The sequence below is a fragment of the Colius striatus genome, chromosome Z (genome assembly GCF_028858725.1).
Source record: "Colius striatus isolate bColStr4 chromosome Z, bColStr4.1.hap1, whole genome shotgun sequence".
In the NCBI taxonomy this organism is placed as follows: domain Eukaryota; kingdom Metazoa; phylum Chordata; class Aves; order Coliiformes; family Coliidae; genus Colius; species Colius striatus.
This window is the reverse complement of record NC_084790.1, coordinates 59,171,221-59,184,848: the sequence shown is the minus strand read 5'-3', so window position 1 is coordinate 59,184,848 and position 13,628 is coordinate 59,171,221. Positions and strand designations below refer to the sequence as shown.

At 38.6% G+C, this 13,628-nt stretch overlaps 1 protein-coding gene across 6 annotated transcripts in view; it reads right to left on the bottom strand.

The window, feature by feature from the left end:
- Positions 1 to 13,628, bottom strand: part of CNTLN (centlein) — a 267,553-nt gene that overhangs the window by 61,075 nt on the left and 192,850 nt on the right. For 5 of the 6 annotated variants that reach the window (XM_062018635.1, XM_062018636.1, XM_062018632.1 and 2 more), the window contains 3 exons: positions 6,771 to 6,820; positions 2,501 to 2,592; positions 156 to 676 (listed from right to left, as the gene is read on the bottom strand). In XM_062018635.1, coding sequence (XP_061874619.1) covers positions 156 to 676; positions 2,501 to 2,592; positions 6,771 to 6,820 — 663 coding nt within the window. The remainder of the gene's footprint in view (positions 1 to 155; positions 677 to 2,500; positions 2,593 to 6,770; positions 6,821 to 13,628) is intronic. The other variant, XM_062018637.1, reaches the window with a different exon arrangement.

The window sequence follows — 13,628 nt, the reverse complement described above, 5'->3', positions numbered from 1 at the left end:
AAGCTCAGAACAAGACCTCCCAAGATATTTCAAAGGATCTGACAGTATTTTTTTTGAATACCAAATCAACACTAGTTGAAATTCAATCTCCATTTGCTAGTGCTTTACATATGCACAGTGTCCCCTCTACAGGGCTAAGTTAATGAGAGCTGTACCTGCTTTCACTCACATCCTCCCAGCCGTCCTTACTGAAGTTCTCAAATACATTACTCATAACCTTGTTGGACTGTTTCAGAAAAGCTCCATGATGTCCCAAAGAGGTCTGTTTTTTGGCTGTTTTTAATTTAACCTTGGTGCCTGTTATCTTGCAATTACATTGCCCAGAGGTTGCCATTGCTTTGGCTCCATCCAGCAAACACTTCAGCTCCTGCACTTGACTCAGCAGATCTTCATTTTCATTTCTCAACCTGTTAGCTTCTGCCACTTGCCTCTTCAAAGAGGCAACTTCTTTTTCTTCCTTACCAATCACTAACTGAAGTTCTGCTTTGTCTTTTTTTATCTCACAAATCCTCTTATGTAGCGTTTCCAGCTTTTGTTCTCTTGTGTCTGCATCTTCCTTTTGCAATTTTAAAGATGCTTTCAAAGAATCTCTCTCCTTTAGTAACTCTTCATTTACTTCTCTCTGTTTCTTTAATTCCCCCTCAATAGCCTTGAATCTTCTTTCCAGTTGTTGTACCTAACAAAAATAATTCCAGCATTCATAATATTTCCGTCTATCCAGCAGGAAAAAAACTATGTTTTCAAATGTATTTATTATAGGACAATAATATTACATTAAGCACAAGGACAAAAGCAATCTGTAGTCCTTAATTTAAAAATAATTCTAACATAGTGCAGATGAAAACATTTTAGCTGCAATAATACAGCTGTTGAACTAAAGGCAGATGGTAAAAGAAGTTAAAATTCCAGGCAAAGTGACACAGAAGTTTAAGTATGCTAATGAACCTTCATGATGAATCTTGAGCTCATTACTGGTTTGGTTATACATACTACATGGTTATACATCTCTAAAGGTCCCTTCCATAGAATCATAGAATGGTAGGGGTTGGAAGGGACCTTTAGAGATCTAGATCTGTATAGCTGTCTACTGCTATCTTCCTTTATGGAAATTCATAGCCCTCCCACAGTGAACAGAATTGCCTTATGGCTACATGAAGCTATTAGAAATAAAGACATTTTTTCCAAATATTGCTATGATTAAAACAAAGCTTATGAATAAAATAATAGTTTTTACTTTCCTCTTAAATGATAACGAGTTAGACCAGTGCCTTTCTCCAGTCAACTTCCTAAAATAAGATTCTGCCATTATTTTCTCAGTTCTTGAAAGCAACCTTTTGTACTCTTGAAGTCATGTATGACATTTGGAACAAAACAAACAATGAATAGCTTCTATACTTATCCCTAAGGTACCATCATAACTCTGTATATCCATAGAGATAAAAATTATGTAGTACCTGGCAAACAAATTTATAGTTCTGAAATGCAGATGATAAGCAAGCATAAACTGTGTGACATTTCAGATGGTAGTATTCATATTATTTCAATTACTCACTCTACCTTAAGATAAATGAATGTGAGCACTTCCTATTCTGTGTGTTATTATTTTAACATGATGTTTGTCATTCAGTAATAACGAGATGACAGCCTTCATTGCCTGACCATATGGCAAGTGTTACAAGTATATGCAATCACATCATCTGCTGTAAATTACTATACTTCCTACAAGTTAATACACAAATAAAAAATAAATAGACATATTCAAACAGACATTCAAAGTTATATGTTTGTGTTTATTCAATTTAAACATATTTTTAAGGATTCATAAGTAATTAAACAAAAATTGTTTTGCAGAATCATAAATAAGAGATGTGATACTTTTGAAGGATGTCTTTTCTTTGCAGCAAACAAACATATGGTAAAATACAAGTGAGCCCTCTTTAGTGAACACCTGTTAACATACGAAACTCGTTGTGTATATTACAAATATCAATACAAACAGCAACTAGTTAAGAACATCTTATTACTGTATGAGGTAAAACAAGTAGAATGTTGAGTAGTAAAGATTAAATACTCATCATATTTGCTAAGCCAAAGAGTACAAAATGCATATGGTACTTTGTGAAAAGAGAGATAAACTTATGTATGTAGAAAATATCTGAATATGTAACATTGTGCTAAAATTTAAATAGAACAAAGCTTAGATTTACCCCTATTACGCATCAATTTTATTCTGTAGCAAGGCTCTATAGAGATTAACACCTTACATCATGTAAAGTTAAATACTTAGCAAAATAAAGTTTCTGAACTTTAGCCATTCTATTAATCATGACTATGTGATACATTGACCCCTACTTCACAAGAATTAATTTCTAACACACTTCTGGAAATCCATATTTTTAAATTAGGAAATTAAAATCATGGCCCAAATTAAGGAGTACTGACATACCTATATGATTCTTATATGAAAATTTAAATCTGTTTTCTGGGGTTGGTATCTTACCTTCTGTAATGTCCGATGTGAAACTTCTTTCGTATCCCTCTTTGCAGTACCGTTCTTGACCCCATCATCTTCACTAAGTCTAAAAAGCATCTCTATCAGAAAATAAATAATACATCTCTATCAAAGAATAACCAAAATGCATTGTGACACTTAGTATTGCACTAAAACAATACCTACTCATTTTAAGGAAATGTATTCTTTACTTCTGCAATTATTTATAATGTGGTCTATTTTCTTGACAAGTCTTTCGGTCAATTTCTAAAGAGTGACCTCTTTTCAAAGTGTTCTGCCACATAATTATGAATCTCTGTAGCATCACAGTGTGTTTTTTTCAGAGTACAACCTTTTCAAAGGTACAATAGATCTGCAGGTTAAAGCCATTGTACTTTCATTCCAGTTTTTATTCTTTTATAGACTATTCCCTCTATGCCTTAAAAGCAGAATTCATTGCCTTTTTATCTACACAGTCACTACTAGTTTTGTTCTCTAGGTCTTGTCCCCTGCTAGGAGGATCAGAGTGATTGGTGAACAAAGCAAACAGTAACAGAATTAGGATGGATGAAAACTTTAACCCTCTTTTTTTTCATTAAGTGAAAGATCATGGTACTTCACCAGAGAAATCACACAAATCATTCCACTGTAATACAGTAAATTAATAACAAATAGAAATTGATACAATTAATGGAAGTGGAAATGACTCTCAGGAAATTATGCCCTTTAGGCACTAAAAATCCCACAAGAAAAGGATAAGTTAAATATTGGATCTATTCATGCAGAAGAATGCTAAGAAAAAGTTTAGAAGCTCTAATATGTACTGTAAATTGGAAGTAAAATACATTCTCCTGATTTGAACCAAGAGCTTAGCATTCATAAACTGTCCACTGCTCACTGAAATGAGCAATTGCACATGTCAGAAAGACTGTTTCTTAGAATACTAAATATTACATTAGAGAACAAAAAATCTCAACACTGTAAAAAACACCAGGAAATTCACATTTCATTCTTAAGGGATAAATATCTGTGCTACATGGTGCAGGTTTACTTCAGAAATATCATTTTAAACTACAAGCAGACACTGCAGGTCACTTAAAAACTTTTGATTTATAAACAAAGCAAGTGCAGAAGAAAACAGTTACTCTCTGTAGATTCACAATCCTCTTGATATAAACAGTGACTAACAAGTTTGTTAGAGTGAATTAGACCTTTCTTTTGTCTTTGGAACATGTCATGGCCAATTAATACTTCTGTATTCATGAAATAAATGGAACACTATTCTAAAGATAATAAAAGCTGAAAAAGGTAAAACTATGCATCTGGGGAATATGTACCTTTACCTTGATATTAATATGTTAGTTCCCATGTTATTTCAGACTGCAGTCCCCCAGCACAGTGGTATTGCATACATTTACAACATTCTTTAAGTAACACACAAAGATAATATGAACATGCTTTTCATCTTTTTCTAAATATTCACTCATTTGAATGTCTGTTGCAGCTTTTATATCAGCATTTACAGTACTCCACTGAAAAGAAAAATTATTTCCCATAGTCAAAGAAGCTGATCAAAGCACACAAGGTGTTATGTTTATTATGTGATGTATTAAAATACAATTTTAAACTATAAATAAACATACTATATGCAGTGAATAAATAATACTACTGCAAGACAGATGGAAAAGATTATAAATGTTCAGTATTATCACAGAAGTCACAAGCAACATAACAAAAAGCCAAAGATTACTGATGCATAACCCCTTCTATCAAGTAGAAAATAAATGGCCTCTTCTCCCCTCCTCCCTTTTAATTGTTATGTAATTGTTCACAGAAATTGGTTAGCGAGGCAATGAAACAGCATTGCCTATAACTGTCTGTCTGTCTATGATAGTAGAAAGATTCATTATATCAGTCTACTCAGTAAGACATACAGGTAAACTGTCATACTCCTACATAAAAATATACTAAGCTCTCCTTCAAGGAACAGGCCAACAAGTCATAAACCTCACTATCTTTAGTCATCAAATTATTGTGATCTTGCACAAGAATATTTACATCCCATTGAGAAAATATGTCAGCTTCGGAACGTAACAATTCCTAATTAACAGTCACCAAATCTGATGCTGAGTTAGCACTCACTAATGGTACTTGAACTGTGATACTGTAGTTCACTACGAGTATTCACAGAAAGCATTCTGACTCAGAGAAAAAAACTACCATTTTAAAGCAGACCTATATATTAGTCCTTCACACAGAACCTGCATGAACCATCAAAAGAATGGCATTTTTGCCTCTGTTATGCACCAGGTGAAGGACTCCTCTGACAGATGTGAGGTGCCATGGTGCAGAAAGCCACTGTGATAGCCACCCATGCGATAGTCAAAGATAGTCAAAGTCTGAAATAGCTGGTGGAAAAATCACTGTGAAGACCAGAAGAAAGAAATTCCATTTTCACACGAGCTGGGGACACATTAGATTCAGAAGTCTCCTAACAATTTACCTTCTTTTAATAAAGCACTTGCTATTTTTCTAAATAGGATTAGATGGATACACTTTCCTGCTTTTGGAAGAAATGGCATGAGTATCTGCCAATATATTCTTAACATTCATACACAAATAATGACACAAATAGCATGAATAGTGAATTTGGATATGATGACTACCAAAAATAATTAGGAATGGCAAAAGAGACATCTTGGACAACTGAAAAAATTGGGAAAGGCGGGAGCAGAGTTTTCTTGTCCCCTCATCTCCTTCATCTTTGACAGCAGGGTTTGAAGAATGATACAGAAGAGCACAAAGCTATCCAGCACATACTCTTTTCAACTGCAAGTGGTATCTAATCAACCAAAAGGATATAGTCTGTCTTTTTTTCATACAGGGTAGCTCAGCCACTTTTTTCAAAATTTACCTACTAAAGTGAAAGTGAATTCCAACATAACTGACAAGCTAAATAAATTCATGTCAGATTTCCTTTAAGAAAAAAAAGTATGCTTCCTAAAATTGTTAACAAAGTCGGTTTAGACCACATCAAGTTTGAACTCTCAGTAAACTGCAGATAACAAAGCTGAGCAAGAGAAAGCCATTTAATGTCCACTTTAGGGCATAGGGTGTATGCATTTTCTTAGTGCATGAGCAAAGTTTGCTCATATATAGCCATTTATGCTCCAAGATGGACATCGAGCTCCAGCCATTATGGCGTAGTCTTCTAGAAATGTCAACCAACTGATAAAAGCATCCATCAAACTGCAATACCCTAGGGGAACAAGAAGTACACTAATTTTTATAGACTGGGTAATTATTTTGTTATACTTCAATGAGTCAAAGTTTGGAAATTGCTAGAAGCAGTTCTGTCCTATGTGCTAACAAAAAGTGTTGCTTAATAAATATGTTTGGACTTGATTTTGCTTATAAAAAATTTACTGTCTAAATGATATCTGTGGCAACAAATGTTGGAAGAGGTACATAAAATTTGCCTAACACTTCACTAGTAGTTTAATTGTTCTTCTCGGTCCCACTGTAACAATAATTAATCACCATACCAATAATCAAACTAAAAGTGTGTATCCACTCACAAACTCTTAACAGAGGATATGTTTTAACCTGAAAACATAATGAAAAAAAACCAGAAGAAATAATTATTAAAGCATTAAACATATTCAGAACTAACAGTTTCAGGCACTTGACTACTTTTTAGAAACGCGTGATTTTTGCTCAGCAAGCCCTCAACTCCTCATCACTGGTTGCCTTTCCACTTCTCTCTGTTCAAAGACTGATTAAACGGGCAAGATCAAGGAAGTGATTTTTCAAGCCAGTATTTGAAATGTTCACTAGTTCCCTTCAGCTCTGTCTGGGGCTGTGAAAGTATCACATAAGGAGTAATAGGAAAAAAACCAGTAACTTTCAGTCTTCAGCAGCCAGGTATTTCCCTTTAGTTTTACAGATAATATAAAACAAATTTAAAATAAAGGAAAAAAAATCTGGTGCTTTTTTTTTTTTCATTTAAATGGCCAACATGGTCACAGAAAAATAAAACAATCACTTGTAGAAAATTGGGACAAAGAACAGCAAAGCTTTATTGCTAAGAATGTGTAGAGTAGCTCTCCAAGTTTCCAACTCCCTTCCATTCATAATACTGTGCCTGAAGATGTGACACCCAGTTGGACTGTAACTTCTCCCAGATCATCCAGGAACAGAGTAACACAAAGAATCAGAGGACTGAGGGAGAGGCAATGGTAATACATTATCCACTCAACTGACAAAGACTCAAACTTACCTACAGATTGATGTCCTTTCATCTGATACAATTCATCTTCAAGATTTAGTCTACAAAAGAGGAAATAAAAAAGTAAGAACCACAGAACTATCATATAGATATTAAAAATAGCAAGCTAAAACCATACAAATATATTACTGGGGACAATGTTGTCAACACTTATGAATTAGTTCTAATTTGATGACACTTGGCATACTTCAAATATAAGGAGTCATTTGTAAAACAGATAAGTAAAATTCAAAATTCAGAAATGCTGGTTGAGAAGTTTCAGACAGTTCATTTTAGGAAAAGAAATGCTTGACATGAAAAGCAGACTGGTAGGAGGTGGAATACTGTTAAGATGGGAATAAGTATTCAGAACAACCAACCAGCCAACTTTGTGCAGGTATGTATTACCACTCCTCTTTCCAGTGACTATTTAAGAAAATTATTACCAAAATCTCTCCTCCTTTTTTTTCCAGCTCTGATCCAATAATGTATTACGATGATAGTTTATTCTGTAGTTCAATCAGCTAAAGTTTGTACAACAATATACTTGAACTACTGCTTTTCATGTTATTAAAACTACATACAAACAAAGTTGCCAGAATACGACACTAAAGTTTGAAATTAAAATTGGGAAATACTAGAATGAAATATGTTAATTTAATTGATTCATTTATACCTATGTTCTCTGACACAATCTTTAATTATATATTAGCAAAAAAGATCCCCATCTGGTTTAGCCTAGTATCCTACAGCACACAGAACAGAGGGCAGTCATCTAATATGCAGATTTTGCTTAGAAGATAACCTCATATTCTATACAAATACACATTATTCTAGCTCTGTTCTGAAGGCTGGATTGCTAACTGCCTCACAGCCATTTCTGCTGTACTCTGAACAGCAGCACCTAACTGCTTCACGAGAAATTTATGTTTCGCAAAACTCCTCTGAAGTAAGGCACGGAGAAAATCAGGCCAAAGTATCTGCTAACTTAAGGAAAGGATTTTTTTTAAACATGACATCTTTTAGTATACACAGCATTTTAAAGCACATTATATGCCAAATGTCATGGTGTGACATGACAGCCTTTTCTTGTAAGGAGGAAGGGGCTGTAAAGATGGCTCCTATAAGAGGTTGCTCAAAACTCTCCCCAGCTCTGAGCCAGATCCACTTCCGGGGCTGAGACAATTAGGCACCTCCATGATCACTTTTTAAGAAGAAGCTGGAAGAGGAGGCTTCTTCCTATTTCTTCCTTCTGTCCCTTCTTTTCTGGCTGGTGGTGGTGCAAGGAGTGGTAAGGGAGAGAGAAGCAACCATGTGGACTCCAAGGTCAGCAAGAGAAAAGAGGAGGAGCTGTGCTATAGCAGAGATTCCCCTGCATCTTGCAGGGAGGACTGGTGAAGCAGTGATTTGTTTGCATTTCATTAAAGACCTCACGTCAGGGGCAGTGACTCACTTCAATAAAGATCAGACTACAGCCAGAGGAGGCCATATCCTGTGTGAGAGACCCCATATTCATAGAAGCTTTAACTGTGGGAAAGAATCCCTGCCAGAGAAAGAAGTTCATTAAAATTATGCCCAGAAGAGGCCATGTCCTGTGGGAGGGACCCTGTATCTGCAGAAGCTGCAACTGTTGGGAAGAATCCACACCAGAGATATTCGTTAAGAACTGTGTCCTGGGGGAGGGACCTTGTATCAGAGCAGAGGAAGAATACAAGGAGTCATTCTTCTCTGGGAAGAGAGAAGCAGCACAGACCACCTGTGAGAGACTGACCATATACCCCATTCCCGGCCCCCTGGGAGTTGTTGAGCAAGGAGGAAGTAGAGATAAAGGGAGCAGTGAACTGGGCCTGGGAAGAAAGGAGGGATGAGGGAGGGAGATTTTAAAATGCTAGTTGTAATTTTCTCTTCATCCTACTCTCTTTTTGCGTTTTGTTCAGTTCTGTTTCTTGTAAGTAGTAGAATAAACTTTCCTACTTTCCTCTCTAAGTCGAGCACTGGAGTTTGTTTTGCCTGGAACCATAATTGTCAGTGAGCCCTCCCTATCCTTGTCTCAATCCACAACATCCTTGGTTATCTTTTTTCCTCTCATTTCACTGGGACCTCTGTCATCCTAACAAGAGTGGGAGTGATGGGGGGCAAGAGACTCTCATGGTGCTTCACTGCTGGCTGGACTAAACAACATAAATGCATTTCTGACTCAGCTGCAGCATATGAAGTAGAAAGAAAAAATAAGTCACATGAACAGTTAATTTTCTTTGCATAACACATAAGATTCAAAATATTTTCAGGATCACTCAGCTGCCTTCACAGGTAGACTTTCTCTTGCCCTTTATGGCCTTGTAAACCCAGTGCACCTTTTAACACTATTATCATTAAGCAAAGCTAACTGGCTGGTTTTTCACTTTATTTAAGCAAAATTTCACTATCACAGCTTAAGTGTCTTTGAAAATTGCTCTTCAAGATCCTTTTTAGTCTTCTCATTTTCCAATTGCATTTGTTCTGCTATTCTTTATTGGCCTACCTGTTCTCACCATAGCAAGCTTAAGTTTTAAATGCTGACCATTTTTCTCTGTGAGGGGCACAAAAGTGTCAGCACTGAGTCCTTTACAGAAAGCCTTTAAAGACTATTTTGGCGTGTAGGTCGGTTGAAGTTTGTGGGTTTTTTATTTTTTTTAAACAGTAGCACATATTTCATAGCTTGGTTTCAGCTACAGTATCCTTCTTAACAGTCTCCAGCTGTTCATAGGCTTTCAGTACCACTTGTTCTAGCATTTGGGGGGTTGTAGTCTTTTTGACTAATTACTTCATTTTTATGTGGTTCCCTCTCTGGAAAGTGAAAATACTCAGTCTAATTGATTTGGTCCACTCTCTTCTGCTAATGAAATCTATTAAAAACAACAAAAAAAGGCAAACATCACAAGAACCCACCTTCATAAAGTATAGATGTTGGGAAATACAGGCTTCATCTCTTTTCCTAGTATGTTGGGTTTGTGTGGAACCATATCTGGTAACAAGAGAGGGGCTGCAGTGGTAGCCTCTGTATGAAGTTACATCGAACTTTCCCCAGCTCTAACTGGGACCCACCTCTGGGGCTGAGTCAATTGACTGTCTTTGTGGTCACTTTTTAAGGAGAAGAAATAGGAAGAATGGATGAAGGTGGTGGAAGCAGTGGGATGAGAGAGAAGGAATCATGTGGACCTCAAGGTCTCTTCAGAGGGAAGAGAGGAGACATGCCAGAACACCAAGTCCCCTGCGACCTGTGGTGAGACAGCAGTTGCTGTCCCCTTGCAACCCATGGAAGGCAATGGTGGGGGTAAGATCTGTTGGCAGCTCGTGGAGGACCCCATGTGTCCTGGTTTAGGCCCATCAGGGAACAAAAGACCACGACTGGCCTCAATTACCGAAGAGGTGGAGAATTGCCTAAAGGCAAGGAGAGCTTAATTGCCTCTTAAGGTTCAGGACAAAACAGACTACTCGGCTTGGGGAAGAAAACAGAAAACAATGCAACATCAACTAAAACATAACCATAAAACCCCAAACATAACCAAAATAAAACACAGAGTAATACAACAATGAAGAGTCTGACCAGCCTTTTAAGAACACCTTCTTGCCACACCTCCCCTCTTCCCAGGCTTAGAGCCCTGATCCGGGTGTTTTTACCTCGTCTCCCCCTGAACAGTTCAGGGGGCAGGCAGTGGGGGTTTCAGTTAGTCTGTTCCCGATAGCTTCTGGCATTTGTCCCTCCTCAGGACAGGTGGGCTCTGCACCCATGCTCCCTGCGAGTCCGTGGGGTAACACACACACGGCAGCCCTGCACGGGCTGCTCCGACGCGCACTTATTCCAAAGGCTGCAGCTCCTCTCTGCCTCTCGTGTGGGGCTGCTCTGCGGCGTGCAGGCTCTCCAGCACGGCCTGGGCCATGGCTGTCTCCCCACACAGTCCCTCGCCCATCCGGGCTCACTCACATGGAGCTGCTGGTAACTCTCGGTCCTGCCATGGGTCTCCATAGGTTGCAGGGGCACAGCTTGCATTCTCGCCACGGCTTGCAGAAGGGTCTCTGGTCTATTGCTTCTCCTTCCTTCCTCCTTCTCTGGCTGAAGGGTCCGCGTGGTCGCCTCCATCTTGTATCACTCTTACACCTCCTGACTCGCCTTCCAATTCCCGTCCCCTAAATAGTGATGGCAGAGGTGCCAGATTGGCCCAGCCGGGCCGGAGGTGGGTCTGAACCCAGGAGCCGGGGGAGAGTCCACAAACTCTTTACTGGGTCTTCACTGCAACCCGCTCCCCCTGTTACAAAGCAAAAGCTGCTCCTTGCTAAACCAGAACACCATGGTAGAGGGGGAGCAACCTGCACTAGAACAGAGGAAGGATATGAGGATTCGTCCTCTGCTGAGGAGGAAGGAGCAGCAGAGATCATCTGTGATGGACTGACCACAGCCACCCTACTCTGTCCCCCTGCACTGCTGAGGGAGGAGGAGGCAGAGCTATTGGGAGCAGAGAGCTAAGCCTGGGAAAAGGGGAGAGGTGGGGGGAAGGTAGTCTTAAAGGTTTGGTTGTATTTTTCCCATCATCCTGCTCTGTTTTTGTGTTCTGTCTGTTCTGTTTCTAGTTGTTGGTGGACTGAACTAGCCTTGTTTTCTTCCCTATGTTGAGCATTTTGCCCAGAATCATAATTGTTGAGTGAGCCCTCCTTGCACTTGTCTCGATCTACAAGGCCCTTGGTTATCTTCTCTCCTCACTGAGGCCTTCACTATGCCACCATATGGTGTGGAGGTGTGTGGGGTAGAGGGTGAGCAAGTGGCTCTGTGGTGCTGGGTTTAAACCACAACACCTAGGAAGGTTACAGAGCAAATCATGTCCAGTTATCTAATGGACCAGACGATGACTGGAAACAGCTAGCAAAGATTTATCTGACCACCTCTGTAAGGAGATGACTGGCTATAAGAATAAAGGCAGAGAAGACAACATCTTGAATTTGGCAAGGCACTTGAGCTGGTGTCCCATCTCCTTATTGCCAAATAGTGGAGATTTAAATTGAAAATTAGATAGGGTGAGTGGGAAATTGGCTGGACTTTTAGACACAAAGGGTGATGATTTGTTGCATGGAGTCCAACTGGCAGCTAGCAATTAAAGGCACCCCTCAGGGAACTGCACTAGATCAAGTTCGGGTTACTGTCTTTATAACAACCACAAAGGTGTGTTAGAGTGCCTCTCAGCAAGATCACAGATGACATAAAACTGATGGGAATAACTGTTACTAGAGGGCTGGACTATTTTTCAGAGAGATCTCATAGGAGATAAAAACGGGCTAACACGAACTTCATTAAGTTTATCAAAGGCAAAGTCTTGCCAGGATATCTCCTTTCAAAGGACATTCTAGGACACCAACTGGTTAGACAGCAGCTTTGCTGAAAACGTGGAGTCCTGAGCAATTAGTTGAACACTGACTAGTGACATGCCTTTGTGGTAAAGGCTAATAACATACTAGCTGTACAGGCACAAGTATAGTTAGTAGGTTTCCAAAATTTATTTTATTCAGTGTGCCTGAGACTGCATACGTAGATATATCTTGTTTTGGGTTCTTTCAAGAAAGACACTGACCTGCCAGATTTTTATCAAATGGGTACTAAAATGGTCAGAGGTTGGGAACATGATTTATGATGACAAGGTGAAAGACCTGGGTTTACTCTGCACTAGGAGAAGGTAAGATTTTATTGCTATCTAACTGATGCAAGGGTGTCAAAGAGATGGAGTTTGACTTTTCTCAGAGGAGCATAGTGGGTGCTATAAGAGCCAATGGTTATCATTAGCATACAATAAAATCTAACTATATATAAAAAGAAATTGCTCATTCAGTTTTTTCAAATCCTAGAAAAGTCGCCCAGAAATCTTCTGAAATCTCCATCCTTAGTTTCCATCTCCTCCATCCTTTTGTCAAAATTTGACAAGATCCTAAGCAACTTTACCAAACTACCATTGCTTTGAGCAGCATCTTGGACAGTTTCCAGAGGTTACCTCAAAGCTGCACAATTCTATGCTTCTCACTACTACAGCTTTCTCTACAATGCTTTCTGAACTAAATTCTGTATGCCACTCAAAATCTAAAGCAGTATTTTTTCCTTTTGCTTCCCAAGACTGACTGTTCAAGAAAAGCTACTTACTCCACACCAAATTCATATCTATACATCTCATCTTAGCAAGATAATAATGCAGGGTCTATGTGGGTAGTTGAAATCTTCCATGATTATGGCCTGTCCTCCACAATTCATTGAATCTCACTTTGCATTTCTCCATTACTGATGCAAAGATCAGTAGTACAACCTCACTGCTACTTATTTACTACTAACATATAGGACTTCTATCCAATTGCATTACACAGTGCTTCCTTTTTCTCAAATAGCTGTCTGATATACTTAATTCTTTCCATACAGTGACACTCTCTTACCAGGTAATCCTACTCCGCAAAGCCAGTATGTGAGCAACACTGTACCCCACAAGTTACATTTTTCCTCCAGGTCATTTTGTTGCTTGGTGTGCATCAAGTTTGTTTTTAATGCCAAGCAGTCTAGCTCCACCTCTTATTTTTAGGGCTCCTAGCACAGAAGTTCTTGTACATTATTTCCTTATTTTGTTGCCTACTATGCCAGTCAAACACTGTTGCCAATATTTTAAAAGAGTTTTTCTTATTTTTTGTAACTTTTCACTACCAACATCTGCCACCTCCTATCCTTATAAAGAGTTCCTTTACTATGAGCGGGTCTCATCTCATTCACAGTCTCATATAAGAGACTAGCTTCCCCCTGCAAAACAGGATGCTCTCCATTCCAAAGATTTGCACCAGGACACCTAAGACATGACTTCTATGTACATC